Source organism: Pyrus communis, chromosome 17 (assembly GCF_041283825.1).
Source record: "Pyrus communis isolate YQ-2024b chromosome 17, ASM4128382v1, whole genome shotgun sequence".
NCBI lineage: Eukaryota > Viridiplantae > Streptophyta > Magnoliopsida > Rosales > Rosaceae > Pyrus > Pyrus communis.
In genome coordinates this window covers 2,501,664-2,522,130 of record NC_142581.1, presented here as the reverse complement: position 1 = coordinate 2,522,130, position 20,467 = coordinate 2,501,664, and the positions used below count along the sequence as shown (strand labels likewise).

The 20,467-nt window shown below is 36.7% G+C and overlaps 4 protein-coding genes across 9 annotated transcripts; 3 read left to right on the top strand and 1 right to left on the bottom strand.

Annotated features, from left to right (window-relative positions):
• The first annotated feature begins 141 nt into the window (after window positions 1-141).
• Window positions 142-3,937, top strand: LOC137708726 (uncharacterized). The gene is made up of 4 exons (XM_068447869.2): window positions 142-265; window positions 407-583; window positions 1,498-3,189; window positions 3,686-3,937. Exons 1-4 carry the CDS (start codon window positions 248-250, stop codon window positions 3,716-3,718), a joined length of 1,920 nt encoding a protein of 639 aa, XP_068303970.2. The 5' UTR covers window positions 142-247; the 3' UTR covers window positions 3,719-3,937.
• A 2,397-nt stretch (window positions 3,938-6,334) lies between these two features.
• LOC137749442 (uncharacterized) lies at window positions 6,335-7,090 on the top strand. The gene has a single exon (XM_068489537.2). The coding sequence runs from the start codon at window positions 6,377-6,379 to the stop codon at window positions 6,887-6,889; it is 513 nt and encodes a 170-aa protein (XP_068345638.2). The 5' UTR covers window positions 6,335-6,376; the 3' UTR covers window positions 6,890-7,090.
• Window positions 7,091-10,597: 3,507 nt separating this feature from the next.
• Window positions 10,598-16,009, bottom strand: LOC137709271 (uncharacterized). Of its 4 annotated transcripts, none has more exons than XR_015958839.1 (10): window positions 15,888-16,009; window positions 15,524-15,693; window positions 15,375-15,437; window positions 15,262-15,281; window positions 15,109-15,153; window positions 14,806-14,867; window positions 14,450-14,586; window positions 13,828-14,348; window positions 11,274-11,966; window positions 10,598-11,164 (listed from the first exon to the last, which is right to left on the bottom strand). XR_015958839.1 is itself a non-coding variant. In XM_088689936.1 (10 exons), exons 1-9 carry the CDS (start codon window positions 15,958-15,960, stop codon window positions 13,834-13,836), a joined length of 792 nt encoding a protein of 263 aa, XP_088546062.1. In that variant the 5' UTR covers window positions 15,961-16,009; the 3' UTR covers window positions 10,598-11,966; window positions 13,828-13,833. The 4 variants fall into 4 exon arrangements, 1 of the variants encoding a protein (XP_088546062.1); XM_088689936.1 differs by having other exon boundaries at window positions 10,598-11,966; window positions 13,828-13,966; window positions 14,260-14,348; XR_015958838.1 differs by having other exon boundaries at window positions 10,598-11,966.
• Window positions 11,158-13,846, top strand: LOC137709402 (type I inositol polyphosphate 5-phosphatase 8). 3 transcript variants are annotated; one of them, XM_088689934.1, is made up of 7 exons: window positions 11,158-11,298; window positions 11,395-11,485; window positions 11,577-11,678; window positions 11,779-12,360; window positions 12,636-12,899; window positions 13,146-13,335; window positions 13,447-13,846. In XM_088689934.1, exons 1-7 carry the CDS (start codon window positions 11,199-11,201, stop codon window positions 13,537-13,539), a joined length of 1,422 nt encoding a protein of 473 aa, XP_088546060.1. In that variant the 5' UTR covers window positions 11,158-11,198; the 3' UTR covers window positions 13,540-13,846. The 3 variants fall into 3 exon arrangements, 2 of the variants coding, with proteins under 2 accessions (XP_088546060.1, XP_068304596.2); XM_068448495.2 differs by having other exon boundaries at window positions 11,577-11,690; XR_015958837.1 differs by lacking the exon at window positions 13,447-13,846 and having other exon boundaries at window positions 11,577-11,690; window positions 12,636-13,124; window positions 13,255-13,335.
• Window positions 16,010-20,467: the final 4,458 nt, after the last annotated feature.

Sequence of the window (20,467 nt, the reverse complement as noted above, 5' to 3'; positions counted from 1 at the left end):
TCAAATCTTCAAAATGAATGTATGTTTGATCTAAAAAACTAAAAAACGAAGCGCCTATATCAAAACGCTCCTAAACTAAATCGTACTGAAATATAATCACGTGACAGTTGATACAACGAAATCATATTTTCGGTTAAAGCATTGTAATTCAAATAGAATTGAGGGAGAATTAGGTAAAAGTAGAGAGAGAACGGACTTTCAGTTTCCTAACAGACAGAGGCACACGCAATACAGCTAACTACCGAAAATGGACGACGAGGCGCAGGTGAAATTCCCAACCACCTTCTACCACTACTGGCGGCGCCACTACCATCTCCGCCTCTCCCGCCGCCTCAATTTCAAATCTTTTCGTTTCATTTTGTAAATTACGGTGTTGATTTACGTTGTTTTGTTGGTGATGGTGCAGAAAATGGTGGCTCTGAAGAAGGCGTACGCGGAGATAATTCTGAACACGGCGAAAGAGGCGGCGGCGAGAGTAATGGCGTCGGAGCGCAAGGCTCTTCGGTACCAGCACGATCTACAATTTACGAAAGGTGAAGCGCTTCGCGTGCTTTGCCGCTTAAAGCAAATGCTCGATTCCAAGGTTTGTTTCTTTCTTATTTTTCTTGTCTTTATTTTTTTTTCTGAATTTTGCTTCCTCGAAGTTGAAGGTTCTGTTTTTTTGAACCAGTTTTGATGATCGGATTCATGTTCTTGGAAAGATTCAATCTTGAATCTTTGTGATTTTTTTTTTTTTGATGGAATGTGAATGTGTTGGAATTCTGGAGGTTGTAATTGCGATTCGTTTTCGCGAAAGAGGCCATTTTCTGTTCTATTGAACTTAGATGAAGCTTCACGTTCGAAATTGGGTGTTTTTTTGTCTGCTGTAAAAGCAGTTTTCAATTTCTAAAAGCAAGAAAGCTCTTTGTTAATGTTTAAGCATACTGAACTTTGACGAAATGGAAGGTAGCAATCAGTGAATCTTTATAATCTAGTTTGGATGGAATGTGACTGTGTTAGATTTGAGAGTAATAGTGATTCGTAGTAGTGAAAGAAGCCATTTTCGGATATTTTGAACTTTGAAGAAGCTTGACATTTGAAGTTGGGATTCTTTGCGTCTTCTGTTAAAGCAATTAAATTTCCCGAAAAGCAGAAAGCATTTTCCCGAACGCTAACTACTCGTTAAGAATGTCAACGTCGTTGTTTAGCAGTAACCTCTTTGTTGATGTTCGCTCCTTGTTGATGCTCAATCAATCTACACATTTTTAAACTCCTCTGATGTATCTGTTATGCCTTGTCTAAATTTTCAGGTTTCACCTTTTGTGATGTTTGGTAGTTTATATTGGCATCGTCTGGTGTTGCTTGAAGGTTCTTTAGATTCTCTTTGCAATAACACATGTGCAAATTGAGTGATACAAAGAGTTTTAGTTTACCTTACGGAATTTCTACTGATCACCACTAATTGCATTTACTATAAGTGTTTTTATATTGGATTAATCAATATTTTAATTGATGCAGACTAGTGACACGGAGATAACATGTTTGAGCCAACAACGAAAGATTGAAGAGCTTGAAGCGCAGCTCCAAGAGGCGGAGGATATCATAACTGATCTGAGATCAGAATTGAAACAAGTATGGAGTGAATTGGAGAGGCTAAATAACAACCAAGTGAAGCCTTTGGACGAACAAATCACGAGGGAAGATACATCATTTTCTGACAATCCGACACCTGAGCCCATCATACTATCTCCTTCAGGTTCAGGACATGAAACTGTTCCAACTTCAGGCCCAATGAACATCGAAGTAAATAGAGGTATTGAGCATAAGTTCTTTAATGAAATGAAACGAAGTGAGCAGTTAAGTGTTCCTGAATTGGATAAATTTTATGCCCCTGACTCTGACCTTGCCTCAATAATCATGAGACATAAGGAGCCAGAGCTGCTCAGGAATGGGTGTACACAGAGAATCCGTGCATTTGAAAGAAGCTTAATTGATGAGAAAGTGCTGCCTTCTGGATACGTAGACAATCACAATTCCCCCAGGAAGAATGAGTTGGTCATCAAAGAAATTGACGAGGAAGAAAGGTGTAATTCACCCTCTTTTAGCGACAGCAGCATGGAAGTAGTTAACGGCTTATCTGTGGGAAAAACCAAAAGTCATGCTAAAGTACTCACATTACGCAGAAGAAAGACTCGATTTGGGAAATCCAAAACTTCACGCCGATGTCATCCTAGTGAGCTCGTGAAATCTCACCAACCAAATTTTGTTCAATCTCATTGCAGAATATATTCTGTGAATGGAAATGATGAAGAAGCTTGCATCCTGTCCTCTATCAAGACCGAGAATGTAGCCATGACAAGAACTTCCAGTGGGTTGGAAGAAAGTTTGCAGCATAGTAGCTGCTATTTCATGGACAGAGTTAAGAATATTCCGAAGGGAAAAAGGAAAAGGAAAATGAAAAGTAAGGATGGCATTACAACCTCACTCACGAGTATTGATCAACCGTCTTCTGTTCTTTCCCGCTGCAGGACTTTTGATTATTTACATCATGGTGGTGTGAAATCTTGGGAAGATCAACCAAACACAACTGAAAATGAGGCTAAGATGAAGCCATTGCTTCGTCTGGATCCTGGGTTGACATTAATTGGAAGTCATGTGGATCCTTTATCAGGGTCAGCTAGTGTCAATGTGAGCATGAAGGGGATCAATAGATCTGGAGCTGTCCAAGATGCAGCAGACAAGGACATGGAGTTGATAGATGTGCCTGTGTTGATGACGGAAAGTGATGCTATGGAGAATTCAGAGGCTCCGAGTTCTGAACTTGGTTCTGCTGATGTATCACTAATTAACTCTGAGTTAAAAACTGTCAAAGTATCATTGATGAATTCTGAATTAATACATGTGAATGCATCATTGATGAAATCTGAATTAAAAGATGCAAGTGCATCATTGATGAGCTCTGAATTAAAAGACGCGAGAGCATCAGAACAATCAAATGGATCTCCTAGTCTTGTGGACAACAGCAGACTTCTCAAGTACACTTTCCAGAGGAAGCGCAAGAATTCCTCAAGAAACCCTGGTGAAACTGCTGCTTTTGAAGAGAACACTGCTAAGAGGAGGACGGAAGAGAAAGAATGTGTTGCACAACAGCCACAAACGACTGATGAATTATCTAGGGACAGCCGGCGACTAGTTCAGGTTGCTCGACAGGTTGGTTGCCAACAATCCTTTTCTTCACTCCTTCAATTTGAATTGAAAACTGAGATAACTTGACCTTGTTTTTCATAACTGTGAATTGTATTAGCACGCCAAGGGCTAACTGCTAAGGTCACTTTGCACTGTGTTTGGGAAATACTTAGGCTGGGGAGGAAAGTAGCTCAATTAGGCAATCATGAACCACTTACAACTCACACATATTTGTTAAAATTTCATTGAGCACAACAATTAGAGTTAAATATTTTAATGTTTCATTGAAACTCAGGATCTTTAATTGAAATGATCTGAACTATAACAAGATCGCTGAAGATGGGAACTTAGCCGCTGTTGTTTCTGCATATTTATGCTTTGATATATGGTTTGTCTGTAAAATCTATATTTTTGGGGACTAGAAGTATCTTATGTAGCCTCTATAACTCTATAATCTATATGCTTATTAAGTTACTGCTGCGGGGTGATTGATCTCTCTAAATCTTTCATTTGTTGGCAGCTCATATCGTTGTCTGGGAAGAGATGGGATTAACAACCCCCAGTCAGAGGTAGTTTTCGAAAGAGAGAAGGCAAGAGAGAGATTTATAAATCTGCAGTAATATCCGTTCATTTCTGTTAGTTTTCTACTTTGCATTTGAATGCTATTTTACAAATCCAATACCGGTGCCAAAGCTAACAGGTGACACATTCAATTCCTGTCAAAACTTCCCCTAAGATGTCTTATTTAGTCCCGCGAAGCATATTTTGGTCATGCCGAGCTATATTGCAAGTTGATGCTTAGAATCCTTTGTTTCTCGTTGTCACAGCGCAGGAAACTCATGTGAGTTAGGTCAGTTTGGCGAAAGGCAGGTGTGTCCGCCTGCTTGCACCCAAATCAGTCCCTTGTAAATTAGACTAGTTTAGATTTAGAATATCACATTTCAAGCCAAAAGATTAATAACCAGTTCATAGCTGTCTAGTTTCTGAAAATTTGGGTTTGATTCTTTTTTATTTTGTTTTGGTCCGCAAAAGGGTGCAATCTGAAGCGATGCAATTTGATTCCAAAGGTCTACCCACAGCATAACACCTGGTTATTGCATTTCAGTCTGGTTCGGTTCGATTTTAAACCGTGCAATTTTTTTGTCCAAACCAAACCATGTTCAGCTCGACCGGTTTGGTTGGCTGGACCATATTAATGTAACTGCTAAGCAAATGAGATTTGTTGAGTCACAAAGGCAAAACAATCCTCCAAAGAACTTGGCAATTGACTAGGTAAAAATACCTAGTGGGAGTTCATGAATTCAAATCCTCTCTTAATTTTTGTGTCCAAAGCTAATGGAGCAAAGAGTTCCGGCCCTCCAAGAGAGAGAGAGGGATTTGGGCCCCTTAAGGACTGCATGATTCAATTGATTAGTTTGAATTTCTTGATCCCTCGGCTTCGGACAGAGATCCAAAAACATTTGAAATCAGAGTTAATGAGGCAATTTTGTCTTGTTGAGAGAGAGAAGGCAATTCGTGCCCCTGTTAATATTTTATTAGAAAAATTAATGAAAATAGTTTGAAAACTTTGAATTTTAAGATAAAATAAAAGATACAATAACTATGATTGATTTTTTAATATAAAAATATAATTTTTTGTCAAAATAAATAATACTGAGAATTTTTCATTAAAGTTTCATATTTTATTAGTAAAGCATATCTCTTGTTCCTATGACAATTTGAAAAAATCCAGAAACCGAAAAGAACCAAAAGAATGATTGTCTGGTGTTGACAATGACAGCAGCTGATGGTGGTTGTGATGTAATTACGGTGGCATGTGGGGTCGTTTTCTGATGACGAAGCAACAGGCGTGCTTTTTCGACCTTCACGTTCCATAATTTCGTTGCCCCTCCGTTACGCGGCAAGTCCCGCTTTTCCAACTTCCAACTTCCAACTTCGGATTCGAGTAAAAGGGCATGCGCCTTTCCTTACCTTGGTAAGTGATTCCTACTTCCCTTAATTTTTGCGTTTCTCAAAAGGAGGATTCTTTCTCGTTTTATATTTTTTTGCATAATATTTTATAACATTATTACAAAAATTGATGTTGATTATCAGATGACAAAGTTTCTTAACATTTATCTTAAATGTAAATCAAATAATTTATTTTTCTCCATTTCATAAAATCAAGTAGAAGATTGACCTTGATAATCCCAAAAGTAATGACACTTGTTTGGGCTCGAATTAAAGTCAAGCACCCATAACAAGGAAACAATTTCAAGTTAACACGATATTTTGTCGCATAACCTCACTTATTATATTACAATAAATTACGTAACAGGTGAGACATATATATGTGTGTATATATATATATTCAATTAAATCTAAGGATATCTTCAAAACCAAACATAAGAAACTTGCATGGTTAAATCTAAAGTAGGAGAAATTGTCAAGACTATGTTTGATAAGCGCCGTAAGGTTGCCTGACTATGACAACATTCGTTAAGAATATATTTTTGAGAATTTAAGCCTAGCTAAATTGCCAAAATCAAGAGAAACATTTGAGGGTAATTGAGGATGTCTTCTATCGTACTTACTCCTCTCATGACCAAATATCACGTAACATATGAGATAGAATGATGACCATATACTCTGATTACATGCAAGAATATTTTATGAACCAGCTAGAAGGCTAAATCTAAATAGGATAAATCATCATATCATATCAGGAGTAGGATTCTCTCCAATCTAAATCCCCTCTCTTCCCCACCTCATTCCTTATTATTATTATTATTATTATTATTTTTGTAAAGAAATCAACATAAGATATTAACGCAACTTAATCGAAAACGTTCAAGTAAGAGAAAACTGAAAGAGAAGAAAAATAAGAAAAGGGAGAATTCGGATCCTTCAAATGGTTGCGGTGCAGGTTGCTGATGGGAAGAGTGCAGGGACTGCAGGCTTTAGTGAAGTTATGTCCAAATGTCTCCCCTCCCCAAGCAAGCTTAAGACATGTCTCTCTGATCATCACAGCTGGACCCTGAAAAGTGAAGCACAAATCCCACAAAATCCGCTCCTTTTCACATGTATAAACTCGTGACCGTGTTTTCGATGCACATTTTTTTTTCTTTTTGGATAAATCTCATTCCCTTGGTGTATATAAACCAAAGACATGATATAACAATTTATACATGTAAAATTTGAAACATCTGAAAAAACCAAACACATCGATCACATGGAGAAGTGGAGAGAGAGTGGGAGAGTAAACACAGTTTTGTTTACAGCAGGAGCAGCTGTGGCAATGGCATGTTTAAAACGTGTTATATTAATGGTGTTTCTCATGGAGCAATGGCGGGCGTCGGTTTTCCTTCTGCTCAACCTCGTCCTCCTAGCCATTGTCTTCACCTCCATTTCGTCCGGGACCTCAAATGTTGATCGGAATCGAGATTGCGAAAACGACAATGGCGAAGGGATCAAAAGCAACGGAGGAGGAAAGAAGAGAAGAGAATATCGGTGCCAATCTGCTCCTCAAGTGGTTGAAGAAGTCAAGGAATGTGAGGATGAAATGTGCAAGAGCTCAGCGCGCGGCGGCGGTGAGAGCGAGCAAGAGCGGGATGAAGACGATACGGAGGAGGAGGAGGAGGAGGAGGAGGAGGTTCGGAAGCTGTCGGAGGAGGATTTGAATGAGAGAGTGGAAGCTTTCATCGTTATGTTCCGGCAGCATTTGGTTTCCGATGCAAGAAATTGATTGAGGTTTGAAGGGTTTAGGGTTTCTAAAAATCAGCATTTTGATTTTCAAACCTGTAATCTGTTTAAGTTATTGATCTTGGTTCACTCTTTATTTTTTCATTTTCTTGATCAAAAGTTCCACTCTTTTATCTTGATTAAATTCTTGGATTTACAACATTTGGATAGAGATAAATAAATAAAGTGTACAATTTGACACTTATTTTTACTTTCTCCACACGCCTTGTAAATTTATATCATTTGATCTTCTTTAATTCATTAGATTTGACAGTGGAAATTAAGAGTGGGGTAGAAAGTAAAACGAGATTATGAATAGTATTCTCGAAACTTTATGTGTACCTTTTATATTATAACGTTGTAGAGAAATTTGTGTGTATTCTGATGTATATTCTTATTTTTATCTATGTTTTCACGTGATGAAAACGTTTTCTTATGTAAGAGATCACGTGAGAAGAAATATGGATACAAACCCGAGCCCGCCATATGTGGGTAGCAACATTAACAATTAACAAGGCTCTTTTTCGCACCCAAACAATCTTCCAAACACTTGACAAGGTATTCAATACCATGAAATAAGGTGCTAAATTGGGAGGGCAAAATCGTAATTTGATGCTTAATAATTGGAAAACGAAGCAAATGGTCCCCAATGAGGGAAGGTAGAGGAGTAAGTAAGCATCTCATTATAGTTCCAACAGGATCCTCTCCGATCCTTTTAGGGTGTGTTTGTTTGCCTTCACTAAATCTCTTTGGATTGGATTGGACTAGCTATTAGTCCAATACCGTGTTTGTTACACGCATGAATAAATTTAATGAGATTAAACCCGACTCGTCCCGACTAAGTCCTTTGTTAGAAGGTCCTAGCGATACCCCCAATAAGCATGCGATTGCTAAGATCGTTCGTTTCCTCGTCCAGTTGTTCTCCTCGCTTCTTTCTTCTAGTCTGGTCAACAGACCTCGCCAGTCCACCCCACCGACGACAATGGCGAGGATCGTCGACGAGATGTGCTTGTTTTCGACTCCGCACTTCTTCGACTTCATAAAGGACTAGAGCGAGGCCGAGTCTGCCATAGAAAGATCTTCACTGTTGGCGGCATGGCCATTCACGTCGATTGGAGGAGGGGAAGAGGGTGGGTCATCGGAGAAGATAGGTTGGATGAGGAGACGATGATGGACTCGCGACTGGAGGTTTGATTCGGAGATGGAGGATCTCGATTACGTAGAGGTCTAATAGATTGATTCGCTTCTTTTCATTTTTTCCACCAATTTTAATTTTAATTTTTTTATCTTTTTTATTTAGGGGAAATTTATTGGCAGTGTCGATTTATTGTTTGGTTTGATTTGAATTGCACATGTAAATCTTTGGTTTTTTATATAGAAAACGAACTTATGGATTGAATTATGAGTTAATTTGCAACTTCTCCTCCTCCGTATTTTTCAATTTAGGATTTGATTGTAAGTTAGTTAGTATATGATGTTGTTGCATGAAATTGTGTTGTTATGATTGTATACTGTCCATTTTTCATTGTTTTCATTGTCCATTTTTTAGTTCGACACAGCACCAAACGCTTCACTAAATTAGTCCAACTTAGTCTATTTTAAGTCAGTCCAACTTAATCCTAGAAGGTAATTCAATCCGAGATACTCCGATGCAACAAACGTACCCTTAGTGAGGATCTTGGAGATTCGTATATCGTGTCCGTTCATCGTACATCGTGCAATTAGTTTTTATCAGGTACTGTTTGTATTTAACTTTAAATATAAATATTTAAAATAATTTCTGACCGCTGTACAATAAACGGATATGATTCCCAGATCTCCAGAATCCTCACAAAGAGGATCATGCGAGGATCCGGATTCATTATACTTTGAGGTGGAAAGGTATCTGCAAAGACTGGAATCGCATCTACTTCTCCTGCTTGAATGTCTCAAACCCATAAAAACAACTGGAATTTAATTAATTAATACGTCAAAATCCAGCCTTGAAAGAAAAAGAAAAGAAGGGCATCTATTTCGTTCCATGTATCCAACAAAAATATATACCTTGTTTTATTATTATTTTCTTATGAAAAAAGGGAAATACATTGGGTAGAATGACTTCAGTTCCGATATAATCGAAGAGATGGGCGCTTTTCGCCATAAGGAGGGCAGTGACCCGTCGCCATAAGGAGGCAGTGACCCGTCCCAAATATGAAATCATTAAAATGAAATCCTATGCTGGTAATTACATCCGCCAACAAGATTGCTTCTCTATAAAATAAAAGAAATTTTTAGGTGTACCGGGTACACCAAAAAATTTTAATGTACCCTCACTCATAATGGTTTGATTTTTATTTATTTATTGAAGGTATAAAAAGTGAAGGTACACCATTATGAGTGAGGGTACACCAAAATTTTTTGGTGTACCCGGTACACCTAAAAATTTCTCATAAAATAGACCCAAACAATTATAAAATCGAAAGATAACGTCCATCGGTTGATGTCTTCAATAATACTTTTTAGTCGTCAGAAAAAGACACGAGACCTTTTGTATTTGATATATTTTCAGTATAATAATACTTTGTACTTTATGTCTACATTATTGAACCTCCACAAAAAGAAACACATAAAAAATAAAAAATTGGATTTTTTTATTTTTTTATTTTTCTTGCAATTGAGGATAAGTTTGGATCAGATAATATCCGACCGGCCTACTTAAAAGACCACCCTAGATGCTAAGTTAGGTGAAAAAAAATGAATTGAACAAAATTGTGCAGCCGACAAAAACTATAGCCTGTTATAAAGGCAAGTTCGACGCGTTCTTCGAAAATTCTTTGATGGACTGGAGGATACGATGCTTAAAATTGTTAACCTTTTTTTTTTTTTTTTTGGTGAAACGATAAATTTAATTAGATTAGATGTCAGATTAATTACTACGGAATTCGAATTCACATCATCATAAATAAATTTTCAACATCTTTCTACTACCGTAATAACTAATAAATGATCATTTACTTTTAATCATTAAACTTTAATTTTTGTAATTTTTTAATAAAAATTTAAACGATTAAAAGATCTCAAAGTTTCTCTAAAACACCATAAAAAATCTTCGTATATATATTGTTTTGTCATGATGTGTACTTCATGTGCTTGCACAATAAATCCAAACGTACAAGTCGCTAGTGTCATTGCTACTATGGGCCACATATCCATGCTCCCACATGGACTGATGGTGAGATGATCTTTCATTAATAGTTTTGTTTTTGGCAATTAATCTTTGTTAAGGGTTTCGACAACAACTTATCATATATAAACCAGAGTCCTCAAGCTTAATCCATCGCGAGACTCGCTTCTAACAATGGCTTAACACCTATTTACGTACGAGTTTTAGAAAGGTTTTAGCTTATCATATTTTCAAAGAGTCACTCATAAATACGTAGTGCAACGACCGATCAATAATAAAATTTACATACATTCATCAACGACTGACAGACAACCACGCATAAGTCGAACAAATGATTAATCAAAGACACTATGAATTGGTTCCTTAGGTTCATTCCATTTAATTAAGGATTCGAGATCCTCTCTTAATCTTTGTGTCCGAAGCTCAAGGACCAAAAAATCCGGACCGTTGAAAAGAGAGAAAGAGAGATTCAGACTCATGGCTTGTGTGAAGTAGGCCAGAATAATGAGCTGATGAGGATCACAGAATTTAAAATGAGTGATCCAGATCTCAGAAATTTTTTAGCTTCAAACATAAAATTCAGAGAGAATCTCAACTCATAATTAAGGGGCAACAATGTACAAAGAAAGAGATTCTAGCTTGTTGATTGGAGAGATTCTAGCTTGTTGATTGGACTTGGACCACTAGCCTATAACTTGGCTTTAAATTGTTTGATTTGGACATGTAATAAACTTGTCACGTAGAAATCCCACAACACCAACGTGACAAGCACCAACCTAACCAACCCTAATAAACCAACCAAATGATAGAATCACTGTGAGGCCAATATCTTCCTTCATTGCCATATTAATCCCCCATTAGTTATCCTAATTCCAACCCACCTTTTACTTCACCCGCACGGTATGTTTTCTCTCCTTTGTTTGCCGCCGGATCTGTATTTTCCCTCGGCTTCTTGTGCTTGTCTGTTTCTACGCTTTCAAATCCTTGCGAATACAGGTTACACGATGATCTTACAGCTAAATCCGCGTTTTGTTTTCGTGTCCAGAGCAATGCGACTTGACGCCGCCATGGTAGGAGGGGAACAGCTTTCATCTGATCAGCAAGGTGCAGGAACAGCTTGCATGGACAACGAAAGACGGGATAGTTAGGGATGGACGGAGAGAATCATAAATCGAGGAGAAGAAGGTTTACAAAGTGGTTCAAGAGAAAGCATAAGAGAGCTGACCCCTATCAACTGAGTCAAGTTTCAGGTTTTGTTTCTTCTATCTATGCATCTGATATCGACTTCTTGTTTCTTCCACAGCATAAGTTCAATCCGAACTGAAGTTTACTGAACTTTTCTTCAGATGGGGGTAAAGATGAAAGCGGAGATTACTTGGATGATATTCTCTTTCAGTCCATGGAGATGGATCCACGCACGTCAACTGGCGAGCTGAGGTAATTTTTCGATTTATGGAAGAAACAAAGCAACGAGAAAACGTATGATCTTCATAGTACTCCGTCTGATAACCATTTTCGTTTGTTTTAGAATATTTGTGGGAACTTGGAATGTCGCGGGAAGGTCTCCAGTAGGGAGCTTGGCAGTAGATTTGGATGAGTGGCTGAATCTTAAGGATGATGCGGCAGACATGTATGTTCTCGGGTATGTTATATAAATTTCGACCACAACATTACTTATAGTTTCAGGATATCACAAACTAGAATATCAAAACTAGTAATTTTGCTTGCAGATTTCAGGAGATCGTACCTTTGAAGGCCCGAAATGTGATAGGAGCGGAAGACCCAACCGAAGCAAGAAACTGGAACCTGCTGATAGGAAAAGCTCTCAACAAAAAACTCGGGCGCCCTTGGTTGACGCCCATTGTGAATCCAATTTCAAGTGAGAACTACCACTACATGCAAGTTTCTGAACCCGAACCTGAAATCACGAGAGAGCAATCAAGAACCGAACATGAAAAGCCAGAGAGTGTGAGTAAGTACAAGCTGATGGCAAGCAAGAAGATGGTTGGAGTCTTCATTACTGTATGGATGAAAAGTGAATTGGTCAAAAAATATAAAATTTCAAATGTTAAAGTTTGTTCCGTGGCCTGCGGCATCATGGGTTATTTGGGAAACAAAGGCTCAGTTTCAGTTAGCATGACGATTGAAGGAACTAGATTTTGCTTCGTTGTAGCCCATCTAGCTTCTGGTGAGAAGAAAGGAGATGAAGGCAGAAGGAATCATCAAGTCACAGAGATTTTCAAGCGAACTTCTTTCCCTCGATCCCCTTTAGACAACGATATTCCTCATCCTCTCACCATCTTAGGACACGAGTAGGTGTTCCTCATCCTAAAACTGACAATGATAGAAGGACAAATTTGACAACTAGTAGTTCAAATTTTTTTGCTTTAATATAATTATATTACATACCGAGAAAGATTTGGTACTCAGAGTAATCAAAATTCGATAATCACCAGAGTAAGTAAAAAATAAACCAGATTTCAAAACCAATAAGGTATCTGGCTGACCCAATTAACTTCATGAGTCAAAATTATCGAAGAATGGAACAATTCATCCTTAACAAGCTAATTTTTCTGTTGTGAAACAGTCAGATTTTTTGGTTCGGGGATCTAAACTATAGGCTATACTTGGAGGACAATTCAGCCAGGCAGCTGATAAGGAAACTAGACTGGAGAGCGTTGCAAGAGTTTGATCAGCTTCGTATGGAACGAGAATATGGTGGGGTATTTCAGGGTTGGATGGAGGGAGCTTTAGAATTTGCACCAACCTATAAGTATTCTTCATCAAACTGCAATCGCTATTCAGGTGGGCTTCCAAGCAGATCAGGAGAGAAGCAAAGGACTCCGGCATGGTAAGAACCACCACCATGCTACTAGATGTTTAGCTCTCACAGATAAATGTGGCCACAACACAATAGACCAGCGATAGCTTTACCATAGAGATTCATGAGGACCTACCCTGGACAAGGTTCTAAGAGAAGGCACAGACTAAGTTGTCTACCCCCGATAGGCCTCCCATGAGCCTTGATCTACAAACAGCTTAACTTTCTTTCTTCTGCTACATAAATACTAAAGAGGTAATTTGATTATGGTGGCAGGTGTGATAGAATTATGTGGTATGGAAAAGGAGTGACGCAGCTCTCTTATTTCCGTAGTGAAAGTAAGTTCTCTGACCATCGCCCTGTCTCTGCCCTATTCTCAACACAGGTAGACGTACTGCAATCTACTAATCCAAGAATGGTTTCAATGCATACCATTCTTCCCGTCATACCAACTCTTAAAGAAATAGTAAGTTCTAACAGTGTCAAGTATCAGTACACTATAGTCACGTTCAATTTGAGTTTTATAAGGAGATGAAGCTTTTGTTGTTGAGTAATGAGAATAAATTTACCGATGCAGGTACAGAGAGACCGTGACGAAGAGGCCAGGTCTACATTATTATCAATGATCTTAAAGGATATAGAAGAATCACCAACAGGAAATGCAAGTTGAATAGAACAAATAGATGACAGTGGTTGCTGCTAGCGTTTAGCAAGTTGTGTTCTTCGATGCATGCTCTCAAATGTTAATAGAAATGAGCTGAAATAATATATAGAAAGGTTTAAAATGCAAATTCAGCAGTACGGAACCTTAACAAAGTCAGAGACAAACTGCGGTCACTGATAAATTGTGTAGGAGTGCCATAGATTTATAGTTCTTCAAGTTCTCATTTGCAGTACATTACGTGTGAGGTTAAACGAACATATAAAGTGTAGTTATGTGAAGTATATCATTACTTACAAAATGTTAATTTGCCTCACTTGACTGAATCAATCCACCCAGGACCTCCACGTTTTCAAAATGACAACTGGGACAGACACATCTGCTCTGCAATATCTCACCAACGGTAGCACAGATCTGTTCCAATTCTGAAGTCTGCTTGATTCCCGTCAGAGGCAAAACATATGTAGGTCATGCTCACAAATATGGCATTTAGCGCAAAACTAGACCTTAAAATCCAACATAGCAATTGAATTCTAGACTAACTAAAACAGGCATTCACTTAGGAAGAAAGCTGTCCAAGAAGCTTGTACAAATAGCCGATGTGGATTTCGGTTGCATTCAATTATGGCAGTTTTCAAGACGATGAAAAATTCAAGTAGCCAACTGTTCTTATGATTGTGCTTAAGCATTGAACAATTTCAGTAACCAATGTATTCTTGAAAAGGATATCTTGTCAAATCACGCACTTCTTTCGTTGTTTTGAACGTCTCCTCCGTTAAGAACACCTTCCTTTCACAAGCACTCAGCGCCTGCTGGACCTGCAGAGGCAGAAGTGCCATACAATCCAATTACTTAAGCTAAGCTTTTATCAAACTGTAAAGTTATCCATTTGTAATGTTTCAAAGACCAATTTCTTCACCTGCTTTTGAGTATTCTGTTCAGCTTCGTATTCTTCTTCCGCTTTGGTTGTCTGAGACACCACACCAGCAAGCATATCCTCAAGTTCTCTTAAATCATCTTCAGTAACCTCCTCCTTTCCTAGCTTGGGATCTTGTTCTGAAACAAAATTGCAATTTCTTTCAGTTTCTACCCACACTACATTATGGGATCATTTTGTTCCAATTGTGAGAGATTTCTTTTGAAGAGTAACGAGAGATGGAGGATTTTAATCCATAACAAAAAGAAAATTCAACAAATGAATTAGAATAAGATGGAACAGCACATGTTACAAGATCAATTCTTCTGGTTAATGGCTAAACGTACACAGGCCATCACCTTCTGCACTTCCACTGTACTCTTCCTCATGAATATGGCCAGCAATTGACTCTTGGAACCTCCTGCATTCACAAATGCGAAAGTAGACTATAATGGGGCACCAGAAATACATCACGCATTCCAAATTATTTGTGAACTTCTGAAGAACAGCAGCTTCGTCGATCAATTCATAAAATGTGAAAACTGATCAAAGCAAAATTCAGTTAACTGTCTGTCAAGATTATAAAAATGCCTCCTCTTCTCCGTTACATGCATAAAATGTAGCATACAAGTACAACATTTTCCTTCTAAAATGATGCTAACCTTATCTTAATGTTGATCTCAATCACTTCACTTATAAACTCGTCTCTGCATAAACAATTACTGAAAGTAATTAATAGGAAAGCAATTAGATTTTCGAAAAGAAATGGAGATGTGGAATTTAATCGAAAAACAATTGAGATGAAAATTTCATACCGAGAAGCAGCCTGTTTGTTCTTTTGCAAGATCCAAGCACAAAAATAACATAATGAGGATCAGTAACCAAACATTTTAGCTAACTAATTATAAGAAACTGAAATTCCAAATACCTTGAGAGCTTCGACTTCAGATCCAACAGCGGAAATCTCTTCTTGTGTATGAGAAATCCTCGACTGAATTTGAAAAATCAGATTAAAACCTAATCACATTAAGAACAAAATCACTCAATTCAAAAAATGCATAAAAATAACGAACAAACCTCCAGCGTTTGAATTGCTGCTTCTTTCATCGCCAATTCAACTTCGTAGCCTTTGATCTCTTGCTCGGTATATTCCTTGGCGCGCTTCGCTTCTTCGAGCTCTGCATTTGCAACTTCCAGCTCGGATCCGAGCTCGCCGATTCTCTTCCTCAGACTTACCACTCTTCGCTCTGGATTTCTCAAACATTAAAGTTCTTCAGTTCAATTTCTAGCTAAATTTAGTGAAATCAAAGAATCGGAACTCTATTTGCTCGTTTCTCGAGAAAATTGATTTTTCAAATTTTACCTTTCATGTACATTTTCTCGGGAACCAAACAGAGTAGCGAATGCAGAACGGGAAAAGGTGTCTAGGTAAGAACTGTACCTCCGTGCCACTTTTCGGATGCGAAATCGTGAATTAAGTTTAGGAGCTGCTTCCGAGCGTCGCTTCCCGCCATGACTTGTGTGCTTCTGTTTCGCGCTTCTTCGTACTCAAACAGTCTCAGATCATCACACTCGACTGCGATTTTTTTTTCCTTATGTGCGAGATCGTAAATTCAAAATGGTCTTTCAAAGCCCAAGAGGAGGCCCATTACCCTTTAAGAGTTTTAACGAAACACTTCCGGTACCGTTCACTTTTAACGAAAATGATATTTTTACTCTAAAAAGTCACTCCTGGTACTGTTTATTTACAACACTTTTTTGTCCTTTTAATTAAAACTCAAAGTTTTCAAGCCATTTTCATTAGTTTTCTTTTTATTTAAATTTTGATGGTCAGAACCAAGAAAGGGCCACTACCAGCACTAGGAAAAAGAGGTCGTATTCGACTTTTAATAAAGGTGCATTTGTGAGTTGGATAATGCTACGAGACCGAATTTTTAAATCAAATTTGCAAACCATCTGATGTGTCACCAATAGGAAATATAATCACATTAATCAACACTTAAGTAATAATTCAATCATCAACATCCACATGATTTGATTTGATTTGCAAAATTTAGTTTAGAAATTTGGTCTCTCTAGCATTACCCCTTGCGAATTTAAGTGCTTATGTGCGTTTACTCATATATTCGAGGTTTTATGCTTTGAATGTCCATGAAAGGACCATGTGCGGTAGTGTTTTAGTTATGGACATAATGGGTATATGTGCTTCTAATGAACACCTGGCATACGTCGAGTCTTTAGATGTGCGGTCTTTTTTTTTTTGGAGGAGGATTGGTGCCTTGCACATTGACGAAGGGTTAATCTTGCCTAATACTTCTGTAAAAAAAAAAAATCAAAAAAATCATCACTTCATCTCTGTATCTACGTGACTAGATTACCACCTATGAGTCCAATATGGAGTGATTAAAAGTTGAGTTGATCTCTGCTTAGTAATGTCATGATAAGCCGACAACAATACCTATATGGTACCGTCCGGTTGCATCCCATTTGAACTGAAATGGAAGGTGACCTAGCCAAAACCCTAAGTGGCGGTAGGAGAGAATCAGCCTTACAATAAAAGTGGTGACACAATACATATATCGCAGTTACGTAACAGTTTTTTTTTTGTTTTTTTTTATTTTTTATGCGGTGGGTGGATGGAGGTGAGAGATTGCTGGTTGATTGTGTGATAAGGAGAAATAGAGCCAATATGATTCTTTTCGGATTCTTTTGGTGAGAATTTTAAAAATCTGTGAATTGTATCTGTTCATCGTACATTATACGATCAATTTTTATCAGATACTATTTATGTTTAATTTTAAATAAAAATATTTAAAATGATTTCTGACTGTACGATATATGATGAACAGATACAATTCATGAATTCCTAAAATCCTCGTAAAGAGAATCTTGGCAAAGATACAGATTCGAAATAGAGAGATGTTCCTGCAGAAAAAGCTGTTGCGTGGTCATGTTGGACGGCCGGCGGATGTCGGCACATAACTGTCATGGTACTATTTTTATCCACTTTTGATGGTTTATACTATCCGGAAGCATATAATTTCAACAACGGAAATGCAAAGGTATTATTGATATATATTTGGACTTCTTGGAAAAGTGGAGATCTCACTATAAATATTGGTAATATGAAAAGTATTCTAATTATTTATAAGTATATAAATTTCAAATTTTCAAACTTAATATGTAAACAATACAAATTGAATGATGTGAAACATGTGTAGCAGATGAGTTTCACTCATAGAAGTAGTTTAACTATTTATAAGTACATACAAGGTTTTTTTTTTTTTTTTTTTTTCAATGTGGGATTCAATCTCCACAATGTTTCCCTCCAAACAAAAAATATTTTTCCTTTGTGCATGCTTTTTTTTATTCATCTCATATATATATATATATATATATTTATATATATATATATTTATATATATATACACACACACACACACACATATATATTGTTAAAATATCTTACGTCAGGTAGAGATAGAGAACAGGAAGAGTTAAAAATATTTTAACCTCACTTCATCTAATATGGAGATTTTTGTGATAAAACTCCCACTGGTCAAACTGTGCAGGTGGTAATTACAAGTTGAGAACAATATTAGTGTTACTAGGCATTTGGCCCGTCTCTCTAATAATTTGGCAAGTTGAAAATAAAAGGTTTACGGCAAATTCAAAATTGTCTAATAATCTCTTCGACACCTTACTTTTTTTTTTCTTAAGGAGTTATTTATAAAATTAAAAGGAGCGGTACTAGGAAATAAATTAAAACAATCATTTGTCCACAAAATAAGGAAATCTAGACCATACCAAATCAAATTATATCAAATCTCTAATTAAATCAAACCATATCAAACCCCTAATTAAAACAAATCTCTAAAATACTTTCTTTTATATTTTTTAGCACTCCCCTTTAAACTCTTGATTTATGAGTTCGCGGAGAAGAAATCAAATCTAATTTGAAACTTTATAAATTCAACACCTCCTCACACAAGGCCACGTATTAAGTGAGCCACACAGTCACGAAATCTTCACTGATATTTTGAAACAAAATGCCAATCGTTTCGAACGTTCAACAAATCGCAATCCACCTTAACTAAAGTCTCTTTTCGAATGTTCAGCTGGAACTAGCACCAATCTTTTGAAAAGCCCAACTATAACAAATGCCTCTTTTCAAAAGGGAGACTAACAAATCATATCCTCAGAACTAACGCCTCTTTTCGAAAGCTCAACTAAAACTAACACCAAATCTTTTTGAAAGACCAACCAAGCCAAACCAAATCATATTAAATCCCTTAATTAAATCAAATCATATCAAATTTCTAATTAAAAAAAAAATTTAAATACTTTCCTTTGTATTTTCCAACATTCCTCCTCAAACTCATGATTTATGAGTTTGCCAAGAAGAAATCAAAATCTAATTTGAAACTTCATAAATTCAACGTATGCATGGTCAGTGTGCAAAAATACCACATATTATTCGGTGGAGGGGAAGAAGATGATCGGTTTTTTTTTTCTCTTTTTTTTTTTTTTTTAAAGTTTTCATTTATATAAAACAAAATAAAAAATATTTTTTATTACTAAATATTTTAAGATGGTAATATTTAATTATTGTGGGATTTAGTTATGTGCCACGTTAGCACATAACAGAAATTTTAACAAAATTATGATGGAATGACCACATTGATTTGCGACACTAATTTTCAGGGACTACATTGATCGATTTTTTATTTTAGAGACCATCTTGATAGAATGAGTCAATTTCAGAGACTATTTGTGATTAAAAAAAAACCTTATAATTTACTAATTAATTAATTGGATTATTGGTGGAGTGGATGATCATTAACAAAATTATGATCATCAAATGTTTGACAATAATTAATGTCACTTTCAGCCTCTCATCAGTATGACATCAACAATCAAAATTATTAGAGGATTGATAAACCATCTCCCTTTCTCTATCACTCGCGCAAAAACAAGGATTTAGATTCTCTCCCCTTCCATTTTTTCCTCTCCTCCCTTTTCTCTTATTTAAACACTCAAAATTAAGAAACTTGTTTTACCTTCTCTGATAAGAGAAAAAAAAAAGAAGAGAAAATTGAGAGGAGGGAAGAAAATTCAACTCCCAACAACAAGAACAATTTGAGTGAGCTAGGCAGTCATGGAAGTAAATGATGACTGGAATTCCTAGTTATCAAAACTTGCATTAGTTGGTTATAACAGGAACCCCAGTAGGGCAAATGGGATTAAAAAAATAGAACTCCAGTTAGGAATTTCAGTTTTCATATTCCTTGATGTGAAGTGTTTGTAATTTGGCTGGCAAATTAAGGTAGATATTTTTTCACATATTGATTCTCTGGTGAAGTTGAATTTCTAGGGGACTAATTATGACAAGGGCACTTGTTTTCGATTTTATTTTGGTCATGTTAAATTTGTTTACAATAATTACATTTATTTGGTATAATCATCATTTTTAAGAGTCCGATGGTGATTGTATTAATTACGTATATTCACATAAATTATATCTGACAGTTAGATGAAAATTATATTAAGGAGAAATTAGGTTCCCATCTTTCTTTTTGCTACTCCATTAATTAAAATCTTATTCATTTTCAATTTTTTATCAATGTCCTTAAATTTTAATAAACATCATTAATTATTTCAATAATAAAATATTTTTTATTTCTAAATATATTCATTTCTAATGTTATATTTGGTATGACACACCCCAACCAGAGTCGAGGCATGTTGGCCGTCACGTGAGGGTGACGTAGCCACATGCGCAATAGAAGTGATAATAATAGAAAAACACTTCTAAATAAAAACCAAAACTAAACCTACTTAAGCTAGAGATAAAATATAAGCATGTGAAAGTGATCAAGTATAAGATACACACATATGAGAGCATAGGTAAGCGAAAGTACAATCGAACCAACTACTAATTATACAAATAGGGAGAAGGTCCCTACTTATTTATGGAGACGTCATAACCGCCGTGAAGTCCTCGTGAGCCACCAAGGATGA